At 39.7% G+C, this 24,901-nt stretch overlaps 1 protein-coding gene across 10 annotated transcripts in view; it reads right to left on the reverse strand.

The window, feature by feature from the left end:
• The window catches only part of shank3a (SH3 and multiple ankyrin repeat domains 3a), a 206,439-nt gene that overhangs the window by 129,286 nt on the left and 52,252 nt on the right, over positions 1-24,901 (reverse strand). For 8 of the 10 annotated variants that reach the window (XR_009241848.1, XR_009241847.1, XR_009241846.1 and 5 more), the window contains exons 3-4: positions 11,795-11,998; positions 7,624-7,695 (exon numbers count right to left, since the gene is read on the reverse strand). Coding sequence is in view for 7 of the 10 variants with exons in the window: in XM_058645436.1 (XP_058501419.1) it covers positions 7,624-7,695; positions 11,795-11,998 (276 nt within the window). In the remaining 3 variants the exon portion in view is untranslated. Of the gene's footprint in view, positions 1-3,817; positions 4,194-7,623; positions 7,696-11,794; positions 11,999-24,901 lie in introns of those variants that run through there. The other 2 variants (XM_058645442.1, XM_058645441.1) reach the window with 2 other exon arrangements.

Below are 24,901 nucleotides of genomic sequence, written 5' to 3' on the forward strand. Positions count from 1 at the left end.
CATCACAATCAATGAGTGAATCCAGAGAAAGAAAGAGCTGAATCAGGTCCAGTCATGTGCTTTCATACAAACATACACTGGTGCACAAGCACTACAGGGGAGCCAGAGGATGAAGCACACTGAAGGTAAACTGGAGCTCAGCCTAGTAAAACTTGTCAAATATGGATGAAAATATAACAAAAAAATAAATCTATCATTTTCTACATTTGAGCCTTGGGCTACAAACAGTCCTACAGACTACAGAGAGAAAACAGAGGAGGCCGGCTAACAAACTCCAGTCTTAGATGTGGGGCTATGAGGGTAGTGTATTTACTCAAGCAGATGATTATTAGAACTCTTTTGTGTTTCACGCCTCTGGCATCCTATTCTCCAGTTATCTATTCATACTGCCTGACCTAGAATAATGTCGTCTCATGCTAGTGGGATCTTGCACAGTATGGAGCAAGAGCAAAAAAAAATTGTACTTGGGCAATGAGGTGAAAACAACATGAAGACCAAACTGCAAGTCCACTTTCACTTCAGTTAAGTGGACAGATATGATGAATAAATGTATTTAAAATGCACAAAAATTGGCACTTTTGCTGAGCAGCAGTGTCTGAAAATGTTCCCTCTATACAGACAATTTCTGTTGACACGTGAGACTTAGCACCAGCTAAATTACATTATTGTGGAGTTTGTATTATGTGAACAGGAAACAAAAAGAAATTAAGCATAATGTAATGTGTTACATGGCACTGTAGCGTCATAGAAAGAGGGGCTGTCATACAGATGTCCTTAACTTAAAAGACAAAAACTGAACCCAAACAATTAAACTGAGTAGAGCTGCAACTAACGATTATTTTCATAATCGATTAATCTGTCGATTATTTTCTCGATTAATCGTTTTGGTCAGAAAACCTTAAAAATGTTGATGGATGTTGGTCAAACCTCGAAATGATGATGTTCTCAAACGTCTTGTTTTGTTGACAAACCAAAATTATGAACTTTTAATGATTTCTTTTTTATCCAGAGCAAAGAAATGAAGAAAATATTCACATTTAAGAAGCTTAAACAATCAAAAATCTTGTTTTAATCATGAAAAAAACTTCAAACCGATTATCAAAATAGTTGTCGATGAATTTAGTAATCGATTAATCGTTTCAGCTCTAAAACTGAGCATGACCTACAAGAAAAGACCCACAGTGAGTGTACAGGGACGATTTATCAACAACCTGGGGCTATAGTTTCTACATGGCCTGGTTTCAGAGCATGCTAATCATAGCAAAATCAATAGAGCTCCGGACGTCATGTGACTAACTTTGTTTACACCAGCGTCGTGGCATGAAAACCTTGTGCAAAAATGAACGGCACCAGTGCCAGGTTCAAGTCATCAGGGTTCACTGCGCATTTTAAAAAACCGTGGAGATCAAGCAACATATCACAGAACCTGCTAGGACTGTGGTCGTCAGCTACCAGAGACCCATTCATTCACAGTCTCTACTTTCAACACAGATACATTCATGAACTACACAATTTCCTGGTAAAAAAAAATAATGTACACTATTTCAGTCAACTGCTAAAGTTTAACAAAAGACGTAGTTTGGCAACACTGTGAAGTGGTGTTTCTTCTTTTGAGCCATTCCCATAACTACAGTCACTTTCTCCCAGTTAGGGATTCATTCAGTGTTCATTGTTTAGGCAGATTAGACCAGGGATAACAAAAAACCCGCAATAAATTATAAAATAATTTAGTTTTTCTGAGTTTTTCCAATGCTGTTTTATGGACGCAGGATGTCTCACGGAGGCTACGAGCCAAGCTGTAGCTAAGAGCTTCACCCTTTTAGATATTGTAATAAGAATACTTAAATTGTCATGCTGTAGTGGAGGGCAGCACAAGTTACAACTCACAATACATTCTAGAAAAGGTAGCAGACATCAGGGTGTGAGCAGAACCCAGTCCAGTTAGGCATCTGTAATGTTAAATAGGACTGTCACAGCACACGGCAGAGCCAAAACAATATCATCTCAATTTAGCTCAGTGTCGAGTTTTAATAGCTGCTACTTACACACCAGCTGAATTAGTGAGCAGACTATGCTACAAAGCAATGTCTAGAGATCATTGAGTGATTGGATGCATGATAATAAGGTACAGCTGTGCCCACTATGCCCCCTGCTGAATACATGAAGATATGGACCCAGAGTCATCCTTTCTGAAAGCACTGCAGGATCACCTGAGGAGTGGGGTAAAGTCTGACATCACGGGCCGCCTCTGTGGCTGAAAACAGCCCAAAGCACCCATGAAAAGTTTCCTCTTAAACCTCACAGTCCTGAATCCTGGAGACAGCCTCTGTGTGTGTGTGTGTGTGGGTGTGAGTGTGTCACACAGCAGCACCAGGAGAAGATGTGTTCTTCCATATAGCAGCGTCTCTGTCACTCACTGCAGAAGCTCAGTCCATGAATGTTTTTGAGCTTTAGATCGTTACAGCGGAAAAACTATCAGAAAATACCTTTAGTGTCTTTTATTCACTACTCTGCTTGTTCAGTGTACACCACCTAATTATATATATATCATATCGCCCATTTCTATTTACTACTCAGTAATCATCACACTATTATTACATAGACACTCATGGGTCAGAGGACATCCATCTCCGAGACAAAATGTCATTTTGATGTCAGCCACATTTTTGCTTGGTTGTGATGTCAACACAGTGACACAATCTGTTCACACACAGAAATATCTGCTGCAGCCAAAATCGATCCTGTTATCCAGTCTGTGCCTCTAAAACAAACACACAAGCGCGCACACACACACACACAAGCGCACACACAAGCAGCTGGTAACTGTGAGTATTTAATACACTGTAAATTTCATACATACTGAATGAATACTTGACCTAATGAACAGTTGGAAGATGTCAGTCTGCATGGAATATTTTTGCAGTGTAGGTCACGCCGTCAAATGGCTCAGGTCACTTCTCCAACAGGGCGTCCTGTTGAAAGCTACCAGCTGCTGTGCCCTAAGTGACCAACATTGACAGCTCGGAGACTCTCAGAGGTTCACAGAATATACTGTATGTGGCAGTTACTTAACAAGTTCACCCACTGTGCCCGGGCCATTACTGCATGCTGTCTTTTTCAGCTCTCTGCAGCTTTGTATATCCCTGACACAAAAACACACAAATGCACTGAGGCTGTCTCCATCAGCGGGCATCAATGGCAGGTTATGACAGCAAAGTGAGACAAGCAGAGCATTGTGATAACAGACAGTAAAGACCACAGGGCACGTTCTGTCCTAGAGAGACCCACTGGCAGATCCATGCACATACATAAACACACTTGTGCAACCACACACTTTCAGGAATGCCTGCACCATAAAGAACACATGACCCCACACACACACACACAAATCACTTTCCTTACTCACAGTGGGAACCAGAAGCAAAACAAGCAGCTCACACTCGCCACAGTTAGACACAAATATCCACACAGCCTGTAACATAAAGAGTTTGTGCACACACACACACACACACACACACACACACTCCAATCCAAGCCCACTGAAACTGAACCAGTGCAGAGAAAAACATTAGCATTCTGTCAGAGTGTTAGACAGGACTGCACCAGCTCTTCACACAGCCAACATGCAGCAGAGCATAACAAGAGAACGACAGGCAGAGAGGAAGAGAGCAGGAGACAGGTAGGCAGGGATGGGATGGAGAGTGGCTGTGCATATTTGGAGGTAGAGAGTATGAGAAACAGAGCGGTAGAAAGATGCATTAACACCAAAGATGATAGTGAAATTAAATGAATAAGATGGTGAGAGCTATTGGGGTACCTTACTATTGAGTCTGGTCTTCCTGGCTTCTTTAATTCTTCTTTCCTTTCTCTCAGCTGCTTGTCTTCTGCCCAGAGAGGATCCCATCTCATAAACTCAAACTCAAACACCCACACAGACTCACTCCCTGTCACTCACACACTCAGTCCCGGTGGTCAGCTAATACAGTTCCAATGCCAAAACATCTTCCACATGGCCATTCACAGTCCACCTCAACCTCCTCCTTTGGTCCAGTCCTCTTTTTCTCTCTCTCACTCTCTTTCGCTTCCTCTGTTCTTGTCAAAGTAGCAGACGCAGACTCACATGGTCACTCACTCACACTGATACTCACTCCGGCACTGACACGCACGGTGACTCCTGTGCATGTGCATGAACAGACGATGGTAGAGAGATGGTAAGGGGTTATTTTGCAGGATGCTGACAAGAATAGAGGGAGGGTGCAGAGAGACAGAAAGAGAGAGAGAGAGGGAAGAGAGAGAGAGAAGAGGGAGGGAAAACAGAGTGAGGAGAAAGGACTTAGAGTGCGAGGGAGACACTAATGGGGAGAAGGAGAGATAGAGTGGGTGAAGGCAAGGATGTTTAAATGAGTTGGAAATGAATGACAGACACAAAAGGGAACTGCTGCAATCTCTGTTATTACACTATCATGCTAAACCAGGTGTTTTATGGCAGATGGCAGGTGTTTCAGACATGTTTTTATGGCTTAGTATTGCTGAAAAGAGTGTTTCATTCAAAGATAGTAATCTCTACATGTACATGTACATCTATGTGTGAACCATGCAATTCCGTCACATTCTCGCACACAAATACAACATATTGTATCTCATATGAGGCACAGCACAATTAATTTCAGCTGAGCACAAGAGAGCCGTGTATAGGGAATCCCCCGTTGGAAATGTCCTCTCATTCTGTGCCACGCAGCTGTGTGTGCAAGTGTGTAAATTATGCAGAAATACCACATCAAATTTAATATTGGTTGCAGCTGCAGTAACACTGCAGTGATAGGAGGGTTTATGCTCGACGGGACCTCGGGCATCTCTCAACAATATCACACCTACAGATGGATAGATCGATCAATAGATCAACAATAAACAATAAACTACAGTACATTCAACACTCGCAAAAACAGAACAATAACATACGACACTCTCAAGACACTTTCACACTCATCAGTGCGCCGCATCCTCTGAGTAGTTTCATTGTTAGCTGAATAGAATGCAGGAATTCTCATTCATAAATACAATAAGCCGTTAACATGAATGCAAAGCCTCGGTGTAGGAGGAATAGCATTAGTCTGCAAAACAATTTTATCTGTGAGCCCTTTGTGGATTTGGCTTTCCCACTCATATACACACACCAATAAAATCATGGCATTTGTGAGTTTGGCCTGTGGATAATACTGGAAAAGACAAATCAGTTCTTATCTTTTTTCATAGTGAGTGTGACTTCTTAACGGTTTCATTACACATGAATACATAAGAAATGCCCTTGTTCCAGCAGTGTGGTCTCCGGCATCCATGACCACACTGCCAACTAGTGCGTTACTAACAGCGTTCCACGGCCATATATGCCTCTCGTTTCCCCCAATTAACCCCCTTCCTATGGCTCCTACAATGCCTAGGGCTTCCATTCATAATTCTATGTCAGGATAACCTATCTTTCTATCCCTCCATCAAACCAGCTGACCTGCTGCCAGTACTGTATATCTTCTTCAACTGTTTGTGAAAGAATTCAATCCCATAAACTGTAAATTCTCTTGTGTTCTCCCATGTTGAGTTCATCACAAGGTCATGTACAGCTGCACTGATGAGAGCTAAGCTAAAACATTAGCTGTAAAAGTGGGACACACCTATTTGATCAGTTACAGCTCACAGGACTTTATTTTCAAGTCTGACTGTGTCCGATTATTGACTAAATTACTGTGGAAGGTGGATGAATGACACATAAATCCAGAATTGTTCCCTTTGATGTGATGTACAGCCATAAAATACAGTCTCAGATACTGTCCGAGTGCTATGGCTTGCATAGAATATTCAGCCTGGTTTACAGTTTGTTGCACAGCACTGGTTGTTTATTTGTATCCATACCTGTGCTATGTTTTCCCTGTTTAAATAATGGATAAAGAAAGCGATTTTGTGACTCTGCACATTTAAAAGTCTCCAGCGATGGAGAACAAATCCGGCTTTAGTGTGTTGAATGAATTATTACATTACATTACATTACATGTCATTTAGCAGACGCTTTTATCCAAAGCGACTTACAATAAGTGCATTTAAACATTTGGGTACAAATAAGAGCTAGAAGTAAGTAAGAGCTTCAAGTAAATCAAACTATTATTGTTGGTTTATAGTAAGCAGAGTATAATTATAATTTTGTACAAAGACAAAAACGGTTTCTTCTATCAGAGCATTTAAAGGGAAACAATTAAATTACCTTTGTTTGAGTCAATTGCTTACAAAAAAAGGATCTTTAATAAAACCTTCACTGCAAGAAAGCCACCTATTCTGCAGTTTTGATTCTCTGTCCTTCAGCCCACATGCTCTCTTTTAAACTATACAGTTCCTTCCATCACCCCATGTGGTTCACCTGCACAGTTAAGAGGTGACAAGGTCTGGTTGGGTCAGGTGAGGTGGGAAAAGAACTCAAAAGTCCTATAAAATTGGATCTAATTTAAACTTTAGCTGGCGGCTAATGAGCACCATAAGAGAAAAGTAGGCCAACGCTTGACCTCAGCTAACAGTGACGCTTGGAACTCAATGTATAGACATAAATGTGACAGCTAAAATTGCAAGAGTCAATAATAGAATTTCCCTTTCGATCCTTGGATATTGTTATGCAATAAAATAAACTTCAATGTAAAGAGTCAGGTCAGACCCAAACTGACATTTTATATGCAAATGTATATAGACTTTATTTCATCAAGATCTTCATTAAGCTCACAGAATTAGAATACTGGTCTTTTGAGTTCCACCCAGGGGATTTCCAGCCTAAATTACAGTCCACAGATGCCCAGTCGAATAAATCACGCTCTTTATTTTCCATCAGAGAATTGTACAAGTTCTACTTCTCCTGCTGTCTTAAAAGGCGATTTATATTGTAAAAATGCCACATAAATTGCAGCAGAGCAGGAAATGATCCTGGTTGAGTGTGTTACTTGAGCACCACTCATATATTTTTCCAAAGCAATGTAGCACAGTAGCAGACAGCAGCGCCTCACACCAGACCAGCCAGAGAAGAGAAGAGACAACATTTGAAAGTGTGACTCATCTCTCTTATTAATGCATTTCTGAATCTCCCTTTCATTCAGTGAAGCTGATATAGATGTCCCACACACTCGTGCATTCCCTCTGTTGTAGTATATTTTGACAAATCCAGGACACAAGCCTCTACTTTCCAAATATTCAGCTCCTGCATATATGGAAAAGTCTCTCACAAGGAACTGGGCAAACAAAATGCCTGTCGGCCATTAACCCAGTTCCTGTGCTGTGTGTACAGGTGTGTACAGGTGTGTACAAGTTTGTCAAATTCTGAGTTCACTGACCCACTTACAAATGTACAGTATAGTAGAATTAAGAGCAAGAAAACTGCAGTGAGAATTACACCAGAGGCACCAGACATCGATAACAACACAACAACCTTTTGCTAATCAATAGTTTTGAATGGCCTAATGTCCGTTAGTCATCTTGTGTAGATCCTAAACAACGTGATTTAAGTATTTTATATTTCACTGTGTATGTGTTGGTCCCTCAGATTAGAAGGTTGCACAGAGTGAAGTCTCTTCAGATGGCACAGGTGTGGGCTCTTACCTTGGTGTGGAGCTTTGAGAGCTGCTTTTCATCCAGGTAAGTTTGTGTGTACACACGTCTTTTGTAGCGGAACTGAAAAACAGGAAGAGTCAACGAATGAGGCACAATATGAGAGAGAGAGAGAGAGAGAGAGAGACAGAACTGACATGATATGAGTCTAAGCAGACATCAAAAATCAAGATAGGTTTCAGTGCTGTGCATAGGTATTAGGCAGGTGTTTGATATAACTGTTACACCTGACTCTACTCTAATCTTACAAAATCCTACAAAAACGTGGATCTTCATAACAATTGATGCTGGTTTGAAGGCAAAGGGTGGTATACCAAATGTGATTTAATTAAGATTTCTAGCTCACTTTGCATTTGAAAAATTCTTACATTACAACACTCTACAAGTAACCAGTGACATATATGACACTTTGTTTATTTATGTATATATATATATATATATACATATATATATATACACACATATATATATACATGTACATATATACATATACATTCATTCATCTTCTACCGCTTTATCCTCCACACGGTGAAAGTTAAATCTTAACTCTGGTTGCTCGTGTTCTATATGTTTCGGACAACAAATGTACTTATCACAAAATCTTAAACAGATTTGTGCTTTTACTACTGCTAAATCATCTATTTTAGTTTTCTGTGCTTGACAGCTCTGAAAATTTCCCAACTTGTTAAAAGCCAGGTCATTCAATAGGTCGATAGCTGTTCCTTCTAAAAACAGGTTTCACTGAATGTTGACAGCCTGTAATAGATTTGAAAATGTGTAACTTTCACTGGCCAGAATTTCTTCTGTTCCTGTTCATTCATATGTGTGTGTATGAGTGCATGTTTGTGTGTCTTTTTTATACACGCTGATGTGTCCTGTTCACCGAGAGGTTAAATCTGTGACAGAACACAGGGGTTTTGAGCAGCCAATCCAAAACTGTCAATCATCCCTACACACCAGAGGCCACAGGGAATAACTGCTGGTCAATCAATCACACACACAATGCTTCCACAGAGCAGCAGCAGACACGCACACACACACACACACATACACACACACAGCAAAGCTAAATCAGAAGTTTATCCAAGTACAACCACAAAGTTAGCGATGCCCAAGCACACAATGGATGTATTGACATGAATTACATTACAGCAGATATTTCCAGTTCTCATGGTGCTACTACACTCATATAAGACAGATATACTCTTCCACTGGCTCATCCCGTCACTTTCCATTAGCAAGTCACTGTAGCAGCTCGTCTGCACTGCTTAGAGGACACGTTATTGCTCTTTTACTGTAAAATCAAAGAAAGCTGAAGCTTGTCAGGAATAGTGTCGCCAAGGGGCGGACAATTCTTTCCATGGGAACCATAGTTCATTTCATGAGAATAAAAAGGGGATTTTTTTATAATTTAAATCACCTGTGCATGTGATGGAGGAATACACAGAGCATATAGGGGGCGTGGCTTCAAATAAATTCCAGTTTATTCTCGTTATTTCCGATGGAGAGTTTTTAATTTAGAAAATTCCCAGAATTTTGCATCCCTAGTAAGAAATAACTACCACCAAGCAAAAAGGTACCTTTAGTCATGCATTACAAAATAATGAGGAAATGTAATACAATTCAAAGTGGATGACAGCATGAATATGATGTTTGTATTCTTAAACACCACTGCATTTGAGCCTATTGTCTCAAACTAAGCTATACTGAAGGGAAGAGAAGAGAAGAGAAGAGAAGAGAAGAGAAGAGATGCTTGATACACATAGGTTTCAATTATTATTATTATTATTATTATTATTATTATTAAGATTTGTATTCTAAAACAAGTTGAGATGAGGTATTGTCAGTAATAATGCTGTTAATAATAATAAAATCCGTATGCCAATACATCAGGGATATTACACTGCAGCTCTGGAGCAAAGTAAATCTTCATCTCTCTTGACATAATCGTAAAAAAGTGTGAAAATAAAGACGGCCGGTCAGAATAAAACACCTGACATGTTTACACTACTGTCTGTGAGGCAACAAATCTGCGTAGGCCTGCAAATTCTCTCAGATCACAGAGCGTGATGCAGCAGCACATTTATTATCTCAGGGAGACGACAGACGCTGCAGGTTATTGCTGCAAGGTTTGACTGATACATCAGATCAGGAAACAAACACAGTGTTGCATACACAACGAGAGCAGACACTTTTTGATGACGGCTGCTGTAAAGATGACTTACACTTGAAGCACCACGTCTGCACTTTATTTACTGAAAATGACCCGAGACACAAGAGTGTGCACAAGGTTTATCTGAAACACATCATTTGAATGTCCATGATATTGCATATACTCTCATTTTGTTGTTATCAAAGTCAGTTAATCAATCAGACTTTATTTATAAAGCACATTTCTAATAAAGCGAATCAAAGTGCTTCATTCAAGTAGATCATTTTAAATGATTTGGGTTATTTAATGTAGACATTAATTTCCATTTACTAATTAGAATACGTTAAATCTGTCCCTGTTAAACTTAACATATCTATTTCACGAAGAGCATGAATCATTTCAGAACTACTCTGCCTACGTGTTGTGTTTACTAAGACAAAGTTTGGCCTTATTTAGACTCATATTTTTAAGCAAATGCGATGAGAATTAGATTTTCCTGACCCAATGTTCACGTTAGTTATTGCAAGTGATCAGATCTGATCCATATTGACATGTCTTCCACATGGATTTCTATAGTTATAGGCCACGCCCCGGAAAAATTATCTTCACAAAATAAACAAAATGGACAACAGAAATGATAGAAACAGATAGAAATGATAGAGTTGTGCCGCCTTTCATGGAATGGCAGTGGAGTCGGGGCGTGTGATGCAGGCAGACCAGCGATGCCTGGTAGAATCGCGTGGTGGGGACGTTTGATGATGCAATGTGGCACTCGCATGTCCAAATGCAAGAGAAGATATTCTGAATTATCCCGGATTATAAACTATTGTCTTCCACTGTGTCATTCATTTAACATGCCTCCAATTAACTTCCATCGCTCCTGACTGACGCCATTGTTGTTGTTGTCATTCAAGTCCTGCTGCGAGTGATGAGATCCACATTTGAAACCACCTCAATATGTGGTTTGAATCAGCTTTGACAAAATCTGATCTAATGTGTTATTAAGCTGTTTACACTGTCAATAAATCAAGCTAGATACAATCAGGATATACTTACAAATCCGATTTGGCCTGCAGTCTAAACAAAGATTTTTGTAAATATGAAGTAATATAAAGTATGAATAAAAAGAATATACTAAAACTGCTATTGGACACAGTTCTGTGTGCATCAAGCTTCTGAAATAACAGATGTGAGCAGAGCGCTCTGTGAGTGCAGCCTGGCCTTTGATTCACTTTGAAAGGCATCTTCAGAAAATTCGGTCAGAAAAACAAGACAGTGATGCTATGTCATGAAAATGAAGGACACAAGCAGAAAACGGTGTCCTCTAAATGCTCTGTCACGACACAAAAGCATTTAAAAAAACCTGTGTGAGTGCAAGTATGTTGGTCTCACTGTGACTGACAGGAAGTGTAACAAACGGACAAGTGAATGTTTGACCTCCACGACTAATAGTAAGAGTACAAAAGTTGTCATCATGTCTGTGTGAGTGAGGAGGGCAGGGAGAATATCTTGTGACACATAATATTCGTTCTAACTTGCAGCTCAGTAAGCAACTTTTAGATAATATGCTATATACTGTTTTCTCATTTCATGATGTCTTTAGCACTTCAATCAAATCAAAACCACTTTAAATTGAACAAGCAAAGTGAGACTTGCAACATGAGAGTACTTTACAAGAGTTTAATGACGTAATGAGGATGTAACAGCATAGCACCTTCATTAAAAGCATTCATAGCATTTAAAGGCAGTGATGCAGTGGTCTGTGGATCAATATACAGTATTTCTTCCTTTTTTTATTAATGCTAAAACTAAATCCTCTAAAAACAATATGTGCATGGTCAGGTTATGTTCAAATGGTCGTGTTCTGTCTGATATGCATCTGTGTGGAATTGGCAAATGCTAACTATTACAACAGAATATCTGAAACAATGCTTAAAACGTGAGTCTTTCTCTCGCTCTCTCTCTGTTTCATTTTCTGGAGCTTAATACATACATATGATCCACACCTACCTCCAGATAAGGTACAGGGGCGATGGATGGGAAAGGGTATTCCCTTAGCTGTCTCTCCTCATCCAGAAATTTACCAGCCTTGCCATTGTAAGCCGGCTGGAAAAGGCCATAGTTGAGAACATCTTTCAGGCTCTGGTTGAGATTACACAAGATCCGCTGTTTGGACAGCCAGATGGGAGCATCCACATTGAATTTCATACATTTCTGTGGACACAAGGGCAAAGGAAGGCACAGGGTTAATATCCTGCACCTCAAACTCAGAGAATATGAGCGCTGTGTTTGACTGAGTCACATAAATAAACACATTTGCTAGATATCAGATCATAAAAAGCATTCATTCAACTTCAATGTCATGCCCAGAGGAAAAGTTAGGCATTTTATGATAATAAAAAAAGCTCATTGGTCAGGAAGCATTTCACCATTTTCTATTACTTTCCACAAAATGTCATCCTAAAAGCCAGATGTAGTTTCTATAATAAGTAAACAAATGCTTAATATTCTATTTCCTTGTTGTGTTTTTATCCTGTGAAGCAATTTGAGCCACATTGATTTGTATGAAAGGTTCTATATAAATAAAGTCTTCTATATAAATAAAGTCTTCTATATAAATAAAATCTGACTGATTGATTGATTGAGTGAGTGATTGATTGATTGATTGATATTAACAAAACCTTTTACAGAAACACCCTTCTGAAAATTAAATTGCTGAAATATGTTTGTCGGTAAGTGTGAATTATTTATTTTCTTAAAATGAGGTAAGATGATATGTAACTGCAACCAACCAACCAACAGCTAGAGTAGATCTTTTGTGATTGCCCTTGAGAAAAATCTGAAGTGAACAAGGCAATCAGAGATGGCAGACTTCACATCCTTCACACAACAAGCCCATGTCGGCCTATATGTGTAACAGACTCTGTGGAACGCAACGGTAGAGCATCTGACTCCAGGTCAGAAGGTGGCGTGTTCATAAACATGTGCCTGATGTTTGTGTCTATCACAAATTCTGACAAGCCTCTGTCGGCCTCCGTTGCTCATATTGCAAGCAAGTGTGATAGCACAGACAGACAGAGCCACCAAAAACAATACTTCACTCCCACTCTGTGGGGTGAAGTAATTACCAGCTCACTATCATCCATGACAATAATAAACAAAAACAGACAAAGACAATCCCTCATATGTTCCTAAATCTAAAATGAAGTATTAGTGCATTACTATTAACTCTGAACTGTAACACCAAAGGTGTGAAAAACCAAACAATAGTAAGTGTTGAATTGTAACTCTAGAAACATTTAATGATTACACCAAATAAGTGTTGTTGTGTGAACTCTCCCAAAACAGATACATTAACACTCTGTGCTGTGGACTCATACAGACACCTTAAAAGTGTCCACTGCCTTGATTTTGGACTGCTGATTTTGCCGTGTAGTGTCTGCTTCTTTCTTCATTAAACTGTGTGCAGCCATCTTTGCTCAGTTGGTCCTCTCACTGTCCTCTGTAACACACACAAGCTAATTGACCTGTTTGTCATGGTGGCCAACGGCAGCACCAGGAGATCTCGCGCTACATCGATGGGACCATCAGAAAAATCCATAGAGTTCTTCCTGTTCTTAGCAGACAGCCAGTAAATGGCAACTCAGTAGTGTTTTATTTGAGCTGTAAACTAATACCAACACAACACATGCATGGAATACGCTAATGAAAGAGTCCATGATCACTGGGAAGTCACAATAATGACGATAATTACTCCTCATCAGCCTGAACCTAGATCTTCTTCCATGGCAACAAACGCAGTTCTGAATAAAACAGTAAAATGTTTGACTGTACACAGACAATAACTGGTTACTAGAAGCTGTAATTATATTATTTTAAAATATTACTGTAATTTTTAAATACCCTTTTGTGTATGTACTAGGGCTGTCAAAAATGTTTTTTTGAAATCTAGATTCATTGCGATTAAAAGTTTGCTTCTCTTCTAATGACTATAAATGTATAGAATATAATGAATAATTAGACAGTGTGCATTTCAGACACCATTGTTTAATTGTATCAGAACTACACACAGTGATTTCAAAGAGACTCAGGCCTATCAAGTGTCAACCAGGTCATCTTAAAATAAAGGCTCAACATGGATGACTGCCATCTAGGGCTGTAATCAACCAAAGAAAATCGACTAGTCGGTTATATTTAGATGATTTGTCTCGTACAGAGCGAGACTGAACATAGGAGTTCAGCTTTGCGGCGTTATAAAACAAATCAATGATTATTAGACTAAAACATTGAAATATGCCAATTCTGATTTGATCATGTACTCAAAACAGACGGAGCAACATAACAAAGACGAGTTAGCTTACCGTTTTTATATGATATGTTTGTAGTCGAGCTATGCTATGCAAACTGTTGCTGGCAAACTTAGCATTTGACTTTTTTATCTCAATCTATTTTTGTAAAATGCTGCCACACCGCCTATGTCTTTGACACGGATGTTAGAGGAAGACTGACTGTAGCTCAAAATTAAATAAAACCACCTGACGTTCTGTAGTCTTTCTGTCTCCTGTGGGTTGGGCTAATCCAAAATACTGAAAACAAGGGGAGTGTTCTCTGAAGACACGCTGTGATCTGTGGAACAGGGGTGGTCTGAAAACACCCCCATTAGCACTTGTGCTTCTGCGTTCCTCCAGATGAAATCAAATTAACGAAAGACTGTATGAAATTAACACGGCAAAAAGTCGACATATCAGAATTTCAGTCGAACCAGAACGTATCGACCAGTCGACCGGGACTTTAAGTCTTAAGTCACACAATATGTTACTGTGATGCAGCTGTATTTGACTATAAATTCGCAGAAGTAATGCTTTACAGTGTGTTACTGTGATTTACTATTTTCCTGAACAGATACAGTATTTGACTTTAAATTCACAGTATAGTACTAATATCATATAGTGTTTTATTGCGATTTAGCTGTTTAAATACTGTCTTTTTCAGTAACAAAAGTAATGTCATATAGTGCATCACTGTATAGTTGTATTTTCCTGTATAAATGCTGAATTCAACTGTATAAATTACACTTAACACACCTTTATTAATTTCACAACACAAAAATAAGTTGAAGTTATAGCCTATGAACCACATCACATGGTTAGAAAATAAATAAATAAATGAGAATCATCAGTCTCTTATCACAGTCTCTTCCTGTGCACATCAAATCAGTTCGACACCACGAGGCATCCAGTCAACCACACTACATGTCCTAAGTACTGGACAGGACAGGTTAAATAATTATAATACAAAAAACATAAAATAAAAGAATAACTCCACATACCGGTTATATCATGCCAAATTTAACATAACTGCACTGTTGTCTGGTCTAGACAGTGTACAGTATAGTGTATATGACTATGGTTAATGTGGGTGGGCAAAGCACTTCCCTCTAGTTACCACATTGTGGAGCTTGAGCCACAGATGGCAGAGAGCAGGAGAACAGAGACTGTGGGAGTGAGTGTGCCAAACCCACAAACAATAAATCAATCACTGCTGCCTGTGATATTGATTTGGAACCTCAACTCTATCCCGTTCAGCTCCCGACAGTCACATACATCTGTTTGGAAATCTTATCTTGCCCAGAGTCAGATGGCAACAATAACCGGTGCATCAGTACTTCACAGAAACATTATATATATTTAGAAGACAGTCAGTGTGAAGCCTCAGAAACCATACACTCATTGGTCACTATATTAGGCACAGTTCAAAAGCAAAGCAGATGGGTCACAGCAGGAGATGTTTTGTGAGGTGTCCTGTGTACCGACGAGTGTCCTCAAATTTAATGTGTTGACATTTGAAATATTCATAAAAGAAAAAAGACAGAATTGTATTTACAATAGAATAGAATAGAAGACAGGAACAGTAAATGCTTCAGGTACAACAGAATTGCAGAAGCTCAAGGCTTAAACCTTTAGCAGAATAAGTCAATCTTAAGGTAATCCTGAGAGACTGCATTCATGAGAATGGGATAAACAGACACACTGATGACAAAATAATGCCTCCAAGCAGATGGACAAATAGAGAAAAGACAATGTCTTATTTCTTGCTATGGCCGTCACTGGCAAGAAGCCACAAAAACAGAAGGAGTTTAAGCTTACATCCCATTTTAAAACAAACACACATTAAACAAAGCTGTGTTTTTGTTAAATTACCATCTACATTAGCATGCAGAGTAAGGCCAACAGCCCTTATTACCCCTGCTAACAGACTCATGGGGGTCAGGTCTGGAGGACTAGGTCAGGGTGAGCTCAAATCTCTTCATTAAAACTGATTTGTAATTAGGCTGAGTGAGGTCATCATATTGATCCCTTCTGGTTCTAAAGAAAATGTAGAAAACTGGCTTTAAATTGAACAACCACCATTTCGTTTTAACAAGGTAAGGGGTTGTCCTAACTGACCGTTCAGCCACACTGTTGGTTAGTTAGCTTATTAATTGGCAAATTGGCAAACCAAGTAGTAGATTTGCCAATTATTAAACCCTATGTGTTACCTTCCAAAAATAGAGTTTAAGTTTAAATGTGTTTTTGGATAAAGACATCCAGTGCTCCACTACTGATTACTTTTCTGATGTACAGTCCCTGAACACATTTTCTTCTGTGAAACAAAACTAACATCAAATGTAGGTTTAACATTGTGTATCTGGAAAGGCTTTCATTTTAATTACAATGAGACAATAGTGGTTTAAAAAGAAAAAAAGAATGAAGGCTGAGGATTAAGAAGGATACTGGAACAGTCTTGTTGAAGCAGGTAGATCTTGGCATCTCACAGCATCCAAACTCACATACAGGCACATGGAACTTCAAAGAGAAATATGGGATGCACATTCAGTATGAATATGTGTGAGTTTGTGCTTTCAGGGTGATTTGATTTGAAAAGATGCTTGTGAATATTTGGTTCACATGCCCTTATTGAAACTAAGGTTTCCCTCCTGTCCTTAACTCACAGTATTTTCTGCAAGTTAACTGTTCAAGTTCACACCCTTAAAATGTTCACCTCAAAAAACAAGAGCCATGGCAATAAAACAGGCTAAATCATAGCAACGTGTCCTTGTATGTTATTAGCCTCCTGTAGGCCTTGGGATTAATCAGAACAAAAACATTCAGAGCAAGGAAAGTCACTTTTAAGAGTCACTAAGTAAGTACTTAAAGTGAAAAACGAGCACATAGGAGAAATAATACATTATCACTGTGGCGACGCCAGTAAAACGCTCCACAAGGGGAACATCGTCTCCGTTTTAATACTGGCACTGAACTTATTTCCTGCAGGATCTGTTGCTCTGCCTTTATCGCTGAGCAGAAGGTGGAAGTCCACCATCTACTGCTGAGATATTCTATAAATGTACATCTGGCAATTATTCTAAGTTTAGGTTTGTAACAGGTTTTAAGAACCTAATCTTCTGTCTCTCTCTCTCTCTCTCTCTCTCTCTGTAGGGCAAAGGAATATGTTAAATTACTTTTATATCAGCCTAGCACAGAAACTCAATTCACTCTACCTTATTTGTATTGTACCAAATCATAATATACATTATCTCAGGCACTAGAGATTAGAACAGCGTATCATCAAACAGTCCCACAGAGAAATTGCCATGACTCCAAAAATGGGAGAGACATCAAAGAGTGTTATCAGCTAAAGAAAGAGACTAAGATTGTTCATTGTGGCTGTGAGATGATCTTGTTGTCTATATCATATTTCAACACATGCATGCAGTGTTTCATTGTACTGTACACACACAATGAATTTAAAGGTAACTCTAACAGTTACCTTTACAGGTTTATTATGAGCCATTGTGGTTGTTACTCTATTCTGCAAAATAAAAAATCATTACTTCCATTCCAGCTGCATAAGATGCAAGGCAAGTTATTTTCTAATTGAGTCGGTGTGCATCACGTGTCCTTATTCATCTGTGTCTGCTTGTGTTAAAATAGAGTTTGCATGCACCTTGATATCTCGAACTTTGCATGCTGTCCATGTCCATCCCTTCTCTACATAAATGCAAGTAACGTTGATCTCATCAATCTGCTGAGGGATGTTTTTTTTTTTAATTAGCTGTGGAATACACTTCTGAAACTTTTCATGGCCACTTCTTTGCATTTTTAGACAGTCATATCCGCCATCTTGCTTTAGTACACACTAGTGAAACGCACCTGGGGGCATTATTATAAGGATCAGATATATTCAGTGTGTCAACATCTGTGATATAGTGCTCAATCTCTGTGGAGTTAAATTGAGTAGTGAACTCTGACGGCTTTAAAACTGAGGCTTGTGACATCCGCAGCTCTATTGATTTCATATTTCTTAGCACGTACAAGTACCTATTATATCCCAATGCTCATCATCTATCAGCATCTGCAACATTCTAACAGCAACAGAAAATACATAAAATGTCACCATTTTATTAACATAACAATGTCATTTTAATTATAGTCAATTAAAATCTAAATGAAGACATTTGTGCAATCATATATCATATAGCAAAACAAATTAGCAAAATGCCTGGTCTCTGATACCCTTGCAAATTAGAAACGATGAAGAACAAGAGCAGAACAATGCTCAGATTATCAACATCTTCAAAGCTCACTGATTTTCTGGAAACGTGACGTCTCTCCTCTCATCCTCTACTTCAAGGAAAGCTTTTGGCCTTGACTATAGATCCACTTAGCATTGTTTATGTTTGCACACTAGCTGCATTTGGTAACTCTATGTTACAAGTGCCCGAGGCAGTATTTTATTCAAGACCAAACTGGGCCAACAATGAATTTAAAACCTCTGTCTGGATTTCCTCTGATATATCTAGAGTCTCTGATTTTGCTGCATGTTCCAAGCTGCACAAGCTCCCAGACCAAAGGAATAATTGGTGCATTGCACTGGAGCTTTCACAACTGAACAGACACATCAGACAAAACTCAACTTCAGAGGAAGCACAGTGGTGCAAATGTCGCTGAGGCCACAACTCACCCACAGATTTACATTCACTGATGAATGATTAACATGCAGTTTTTATTTACATTAGGGAAGGGGGTTAGTTTTTTGTCTCTATTTGTCTTTTTCTGTCTCAAAAAGCTAAGAACTGATTTTGATGACAATTGTGTGGGATGAAGGTAATGATATTATAATAATTTGGTTGAAATCTGGATCCATATTGACACTGCAGTCTCTGAGTGTTTTCTCTCTCTCTCAGTTCATCTTGTTTCATCACCTCCTTTTTCACAGCATCCATTTTGACAGGCTACAGTAGAACAAGCACAGATGTAAATCATTAAATGAACGATGGCTGAGTTGATGGCGGGGTTTAGTTTCCTCAGTTTCAGGGTGCATGCTGACACACTGTCTCGCTCTCCTGACAAGTCAAAGTGAACAGAAGCACCGTTGATGTGATCAGTAAAACTTGTGCTTTTTCGGATGAAATTAAAATTTTAAAATGACTGCGGAGTAAAAGAACCATTAGCTTGGTTCAGAAAAATCATCCATGCTGTGCAGTTGTATTCATAGAGTGAGCCCTCATATGGCGCATTTCCACCTGCTCTACTCGCCTCGCCTCGCCACAGCACGGTTTAAGTAGCGTTTCCACTAGCCTAGTACCTGGTACCAGGTACTATTTTTAGTACCTGTTCAGACGAGGTTCCAAGCGTGCTTAAAAGCGGGTACTATGCGATGATTGGTCAGACTGCCGGCCGCTGAGTCCCGTCACAGGAATCAAGCCGAACAGCACCGAACTGTAGATCACTTAGAAACTACTTAATAGTCCTAACAATGTGGGCTAATCTCCAACAACTACCAGGGAAACCTCTATGTTTAACAGGAGTCTTTTAAAGTGGAGTGGTGTATTTAGGGACAGCGCCGCTGATCACGAGCCACAGACGACTGTAGTCTGTGGAGTAGGAGGCTGTACTCTGGAGACGTGTGGACAGAAATCAAGCCAAACAGTGCCGAATTGCAGATAAATTAACTACTTAACAATCCTAAAAACGTGGGTTAATCTCCAACAACTACAGAAGTGTGGTGTAAAGTCACTAGTCACTTGTGTGTGTGTGTGTGGGTGGGTGTCGCGTATAAAACGAAGTCACCGCATAAAACAAGTCACCGCAGTTTCACTCAGCCGTGCAGTGATGACTCCGCCCACATTAAGTAGGTACTTTTTTGTAGTGGAGATGCAACCTAATCGTGCCATGCCGTGCCATGTTGTGCCGAGGCGAGGCAAGGCGAGGCAAGGCGAGTAGAGCCGGTGGAAATGGTTTCTAATAAATATTCAAACAAATTATATCAAAGCAACACTGAGCATTGAATGGTGTATTTAATCCAAAGGAAACATGTGAGGTGAGTTTAATGGCAGTACTCTGTATCATGGTGTAGTTATTCTATATTTTTTAAACATATTTTTAGCGCGTTGCACCTTGTAGACGGTCTTTTTGATGAAAATTAGGTTGTAGCTTGTAGTCTACACCACTATTTTCTGGTATGTTTTTCAACAATGTTAAATTTACTTAACTTGTGTAATAACGACTCCTTGCAATGCCAGGCTTTTGAGAATATCTTTGTGGCTCATTCACAATCTTAATTAAAGATCCCATAGCCTGGAAGTGCCAATTAACGCTGCATTTCTGTGTGTATCTGCATCATTACCTCGTTTATGAAGCCCTAAAAGTCCATAACAATCAGTTCAGCCACTGCTGAGAGTGCAGGGTTTGATTGTTTTCCTGAGCTCTATGAAGCAGGGCGGCATTTCCGTTGACTAGTTACGTCACTGGCGAATTACACCACTCCTCTAAACAGCAGCGCCTCCTAGTCCGGGCACTAGAGTCCGGGCACATCCGGTGACGTACTTTCAACCGTAGAAGAAGAAGAACTACTCTACTGCAATATAAAGCAGGACACAGCACCAAACTTCACCTAAAGGAAGGAGCAGTGCCAACAATATGTATATAACTGTCTTTGTGTGCTTGTTTTGTCGTTTAGCATTGGCGATAGCCGGCTACAGGCTAAGCTACACGCTACGCTCGTGTTTCATTTGCATGTGCAACGTTATCCAAGCTACAATCTTTCACTTGTCACACTGTCTTCTGACTCTGGATCAGACTCCGGATCAAATGCGTAAGGGATTACGGCATTAGTCAATGTTTTGATAATTGCTAGCGGTGCATCTGCCTTTCCAGGGGGGAGCTGCGGATCTGAGAGCTGACGTGCCAATTACGTCACTTCCAGGTAACTGGCCAATCACAAGACAGTGGGAAAGCTCTCGTTGGCTGGCCAATCACAAGACAGTCAGTTTTTTGCCATAAAAACGACTTCATGTTTGTACATGAAGTACAAACATGAAGTACACCTCCATATCTCACATATAAGTGAGATAGGACCATGCTATGGCCGCTTTAAAACTCAACCCTACTATCTCTGTCCATCGTGCAGGTTTCGTCCTCTTGTGCCATTTTTTGCTTACGCAGCTCTAAGGGTAATTCATGGGAATGATGTTAATATTATTAATTAGTATTTTGTGTGCATGTTATAGCTATTTATTGGCCACAATCTTAGAAAATACACATCTAACCTGGCAAAATGCATGTTGTTGTGACATTAATGTGAGATTAAATAAAATATTCAGATAAGCAAAGCAGAAGCTCATCATCTGTAGACAGCATCGCATCTTGTTCAGTGTCTTGGTGTAAATAAAGAGGGTGTGTCAAAATTCACCGCCAAATTCTTCACATTTTCATGCCATTTATTCACATCGCCCCTGTGTGAGAATTACAGAACAGAACTACACGTTCTGTTTGAGATACAGTGAGTTATTGGTATTATGGTAATTTGTCCATGAAGATGTGAAAGACAGGATAAAAATGTCTTTTACACTTTCTTCTTTACTGTACCAGTATATTTGTATTTGGCTAAAAAGACTAAATAAAGGAGGTGTTTGATTGGTCAACTTCCAAAACACAGTATAATAGAATTGAACAATTCTTGAGATCTTCTTCAGTATATTTTTGCGTCTTTGAGTGTATTAGACAAACCACCATCTTACGTTGTTCCACTCACTTGACAGTTGTTTGAAGATTGTGCCCCATCAATCACCCTGATCTTAAACCTGGCACCATAACATCCCTGAAGCCTGACTTTATACATGCCTCTTTTAAGCCACTATTTCTCCATCCGTCAATGATGTCACTGGAACTGTCAAGTAACTTGCACCAGTCAAACGGCGATGTTTGCTTTGCAGGTATCATCCCCTGTTGTGAATTAATTATAACATTCAAATGGCTACTGTGAAAAAAAGGACCCTGTACAGTCAATTTTACACAAATAATAACCTGTTTTCCACTGCACACAAGAAAAAGGTGCACATGTGTTTCAAAATCAGATTCCTTGAGCTCAGTAAGTGGCAGTGCAGTATGTTGCATGTGTACTTATGTGACAAATTATGAAATCTATTGTATGAGACACAACGGTACCAATTTGTTAAAGTTTTGCTCCTAATGAGGACGGAAGGGTTTGTCCTGAAGATGCATTCGGAGATGTCCTGTGCTTTGCTACATGCTCATAACATAGCTTATACACCGTGGTTTTCTTGTCGAAAACACAAACGTTGTTGACAAAACTCAATATTTTGGAAACAAAAAATATTTCCACATCAGTGATTTCAAAGAAGCGGGATATGGTTGGAGTTCGGTCGATGTGTCGCCTAAATCAACAGTTGCCGTGGTTACTAGTAGTTGGCAGCAGCTTCAGGTTAGCAGGAGGAGGTAATGTGTAGTTGTGCTACAATGGTTACAACCACATAACTGTGCTTTTTTCCCCTATGCACTGATGCCAGGTGTCACACTGGGGGTGTGGTTAAATCTTTGATTTCACCTTTGCTTTCGAAGGTCGATATCGTTTTGATTGATATTTAATTCATTGATCGAGATTGTGATAACCCTTATTGGTACACACATAAACACTGACTTCTACTAAATAAACAGACGTTTCTTAGTGCCACTAAAAGCAAAGGTCTTCCTTCAAAGTTGGCCAGACGTCTACCTTGAAGAATGAGAATGAATCTTCTCCTCTCCTCATTTGTGTCTTTGAACTGCAATGCAGAGCCAGCTAGACTGAATGTCACATTCAAAGCATGAGAGGAAACGAGAGAGAGAGAGTGCGAGTTCAGCAGAAAGAGAAATGGATAGAGCGAATAACCAGAGGTAAAGAGAGTGAGGGGAGGGGGCATGTACTTGTGTTTGCTTCCTCTTTAGGTATATATCTGGTATAAACACTGACCTTGTCAGGACAGTAGTCCTCATGGAGACCAAAACTTAGTCCTAATGAGACAAAACCTAATATCTGAGTATCTGGTTTAGTTTAGGCTAACATTTGAATTATGGATAGGTTAAGATTAGGGTAAGGAACTAATTGTATATGTTTAGGGTTATGTTTACCCTTTTTCAAGCTTAAGACTTCATCTTGAAAACTTTGTTTTTGACAGAAGCGGATTAGCTCATGCTCTGCCCATTTTAAACAGTTAGATAATTTTTACCTACTGTTGTTTTATGTGTGTGTGTGTGTGTGTGTGCAAATCTGCATGTGTGTGGCTGCTTGCCACTTGATCAAAGAGCTCTTTTTTTTATCTGTTTTTATATCAAATAAAAAATGGAAATGATTAGGTTGCAGCAAATATTGCATATTCACTGGAAGCTCTTTGCACAAAATAAGTTGTCACTATTTAATTATTCAAGCTGTGAGAAACTTGTGTTGGGGTTTTTATATTCAAACCTATGTCCCATTTCCTGTAACCATTTCCGCAGTAACTCCAACAGATATGGAGACCTCGTTGAATGTGAAAGGGAAATGACCACACCTACTTTTATTCTCAAATAAAGTGATTGGTTGGTAGTGATAAATGATGTTAAACTTTCTGGAAAATATGGCCGAGGGGAAGGAGATAGATAATGAATGGAAGGGACCCAGGACAGAGCCCAGAGTATTGCAAGACCACCATCACTCCCTATGGTGCAAGATTTGAGTGAGTATACAAACCCAATCATTGGGCTGTTGCCACGTCTCAGTTAGGCATTGAAAGTCCAATTTACAGTCTTCCAGGATGTCGTGGAGTAGAGGACCATTTTTGGTCAAAGAGCGGACATTAAAAAGCCCAATGGTCACTCCCTGATTCTGTCGCTGAGAACATTCATTATATCACGACCTGGAGTCCTGTTTGGGGTCCCCAAGAAAATCCTGGATAAGCTCCAATATGTTTAGAAGTCTGGTGCGAGGGTTCTCACTCATACCAAATCTTGGTTACACATCACCCACATGCTGAAACAACTGTGCTGGCTCCCCATTAAGTTCCAGATCATCTTCAAGCTTCTCCTCCTCTGCTACAAGTCTCTCCATTCACTTGCTCCACATTATCTCTTGACCTCCTCCATGTGCACCATCCCTCCCAGAACCTGCGGTCTGCTGACCTCGGTCTCCTCTCCATCCCCCCACACCTGCAGGCAAAACTTTGGCAACAGGGCTTTCAGTGTCACTGCTCCAGCCCTCTGGAACTCACTCCCTCTGGCTGAGGGCACTTTAGAAATGAAAGTTATTATTGCTATTATTAAAAACCAATTTTGCAGATTAAGACACATGGACATAACCTGTGGAGGCATGCCATCAAGACAACTGTGTGGAACACTATTGAACCATTGCTTACACCTGAGATGCACTTATTGAGAATGCTGAATCACATGTCTCTGCCAGAGGCATGTGTTTTGTCTGTTCACATGTGCAGAGTGTGTTGTTCTCTCCCTGTCAGACTTAGTCATGCACTGGTTGAGATCAGACACCCAAGGGTTTAACAGTCTTCTCTTCAGTCTCCCACCCGTCTATGCTATTTCATCAAAGGCCAAGCCTTGATCTTTTGTCTGCTTAAATTCAAGGCATAAGTGAAGGATGACTGGATGGGAGTGAAGATGCTTGAGGGAGAAGGAAAAAAAAGGAAACTGCAGGTCACACTTGTGGAGAATGATATGAAACTAAACACAAGCTATCTGAAGAGAGACAGAGAAAGTGCTGCTTCTCCAATTAATTACTGGATTTGATGGCATGACACTGAATTAT

This window comes from Solea solea, chromosome 12, assembly GCF_958295425.1.
Source record: "Solea solea chromosome 12, fSolSol10.1, whole genome shotgun sequence".
NCBI classification, from domain to species: Eukaryota; Metazoa; Chordata; class Actinopteri; order Pleuronectiformes; family Soleidae; genus Solea; species Solea solea.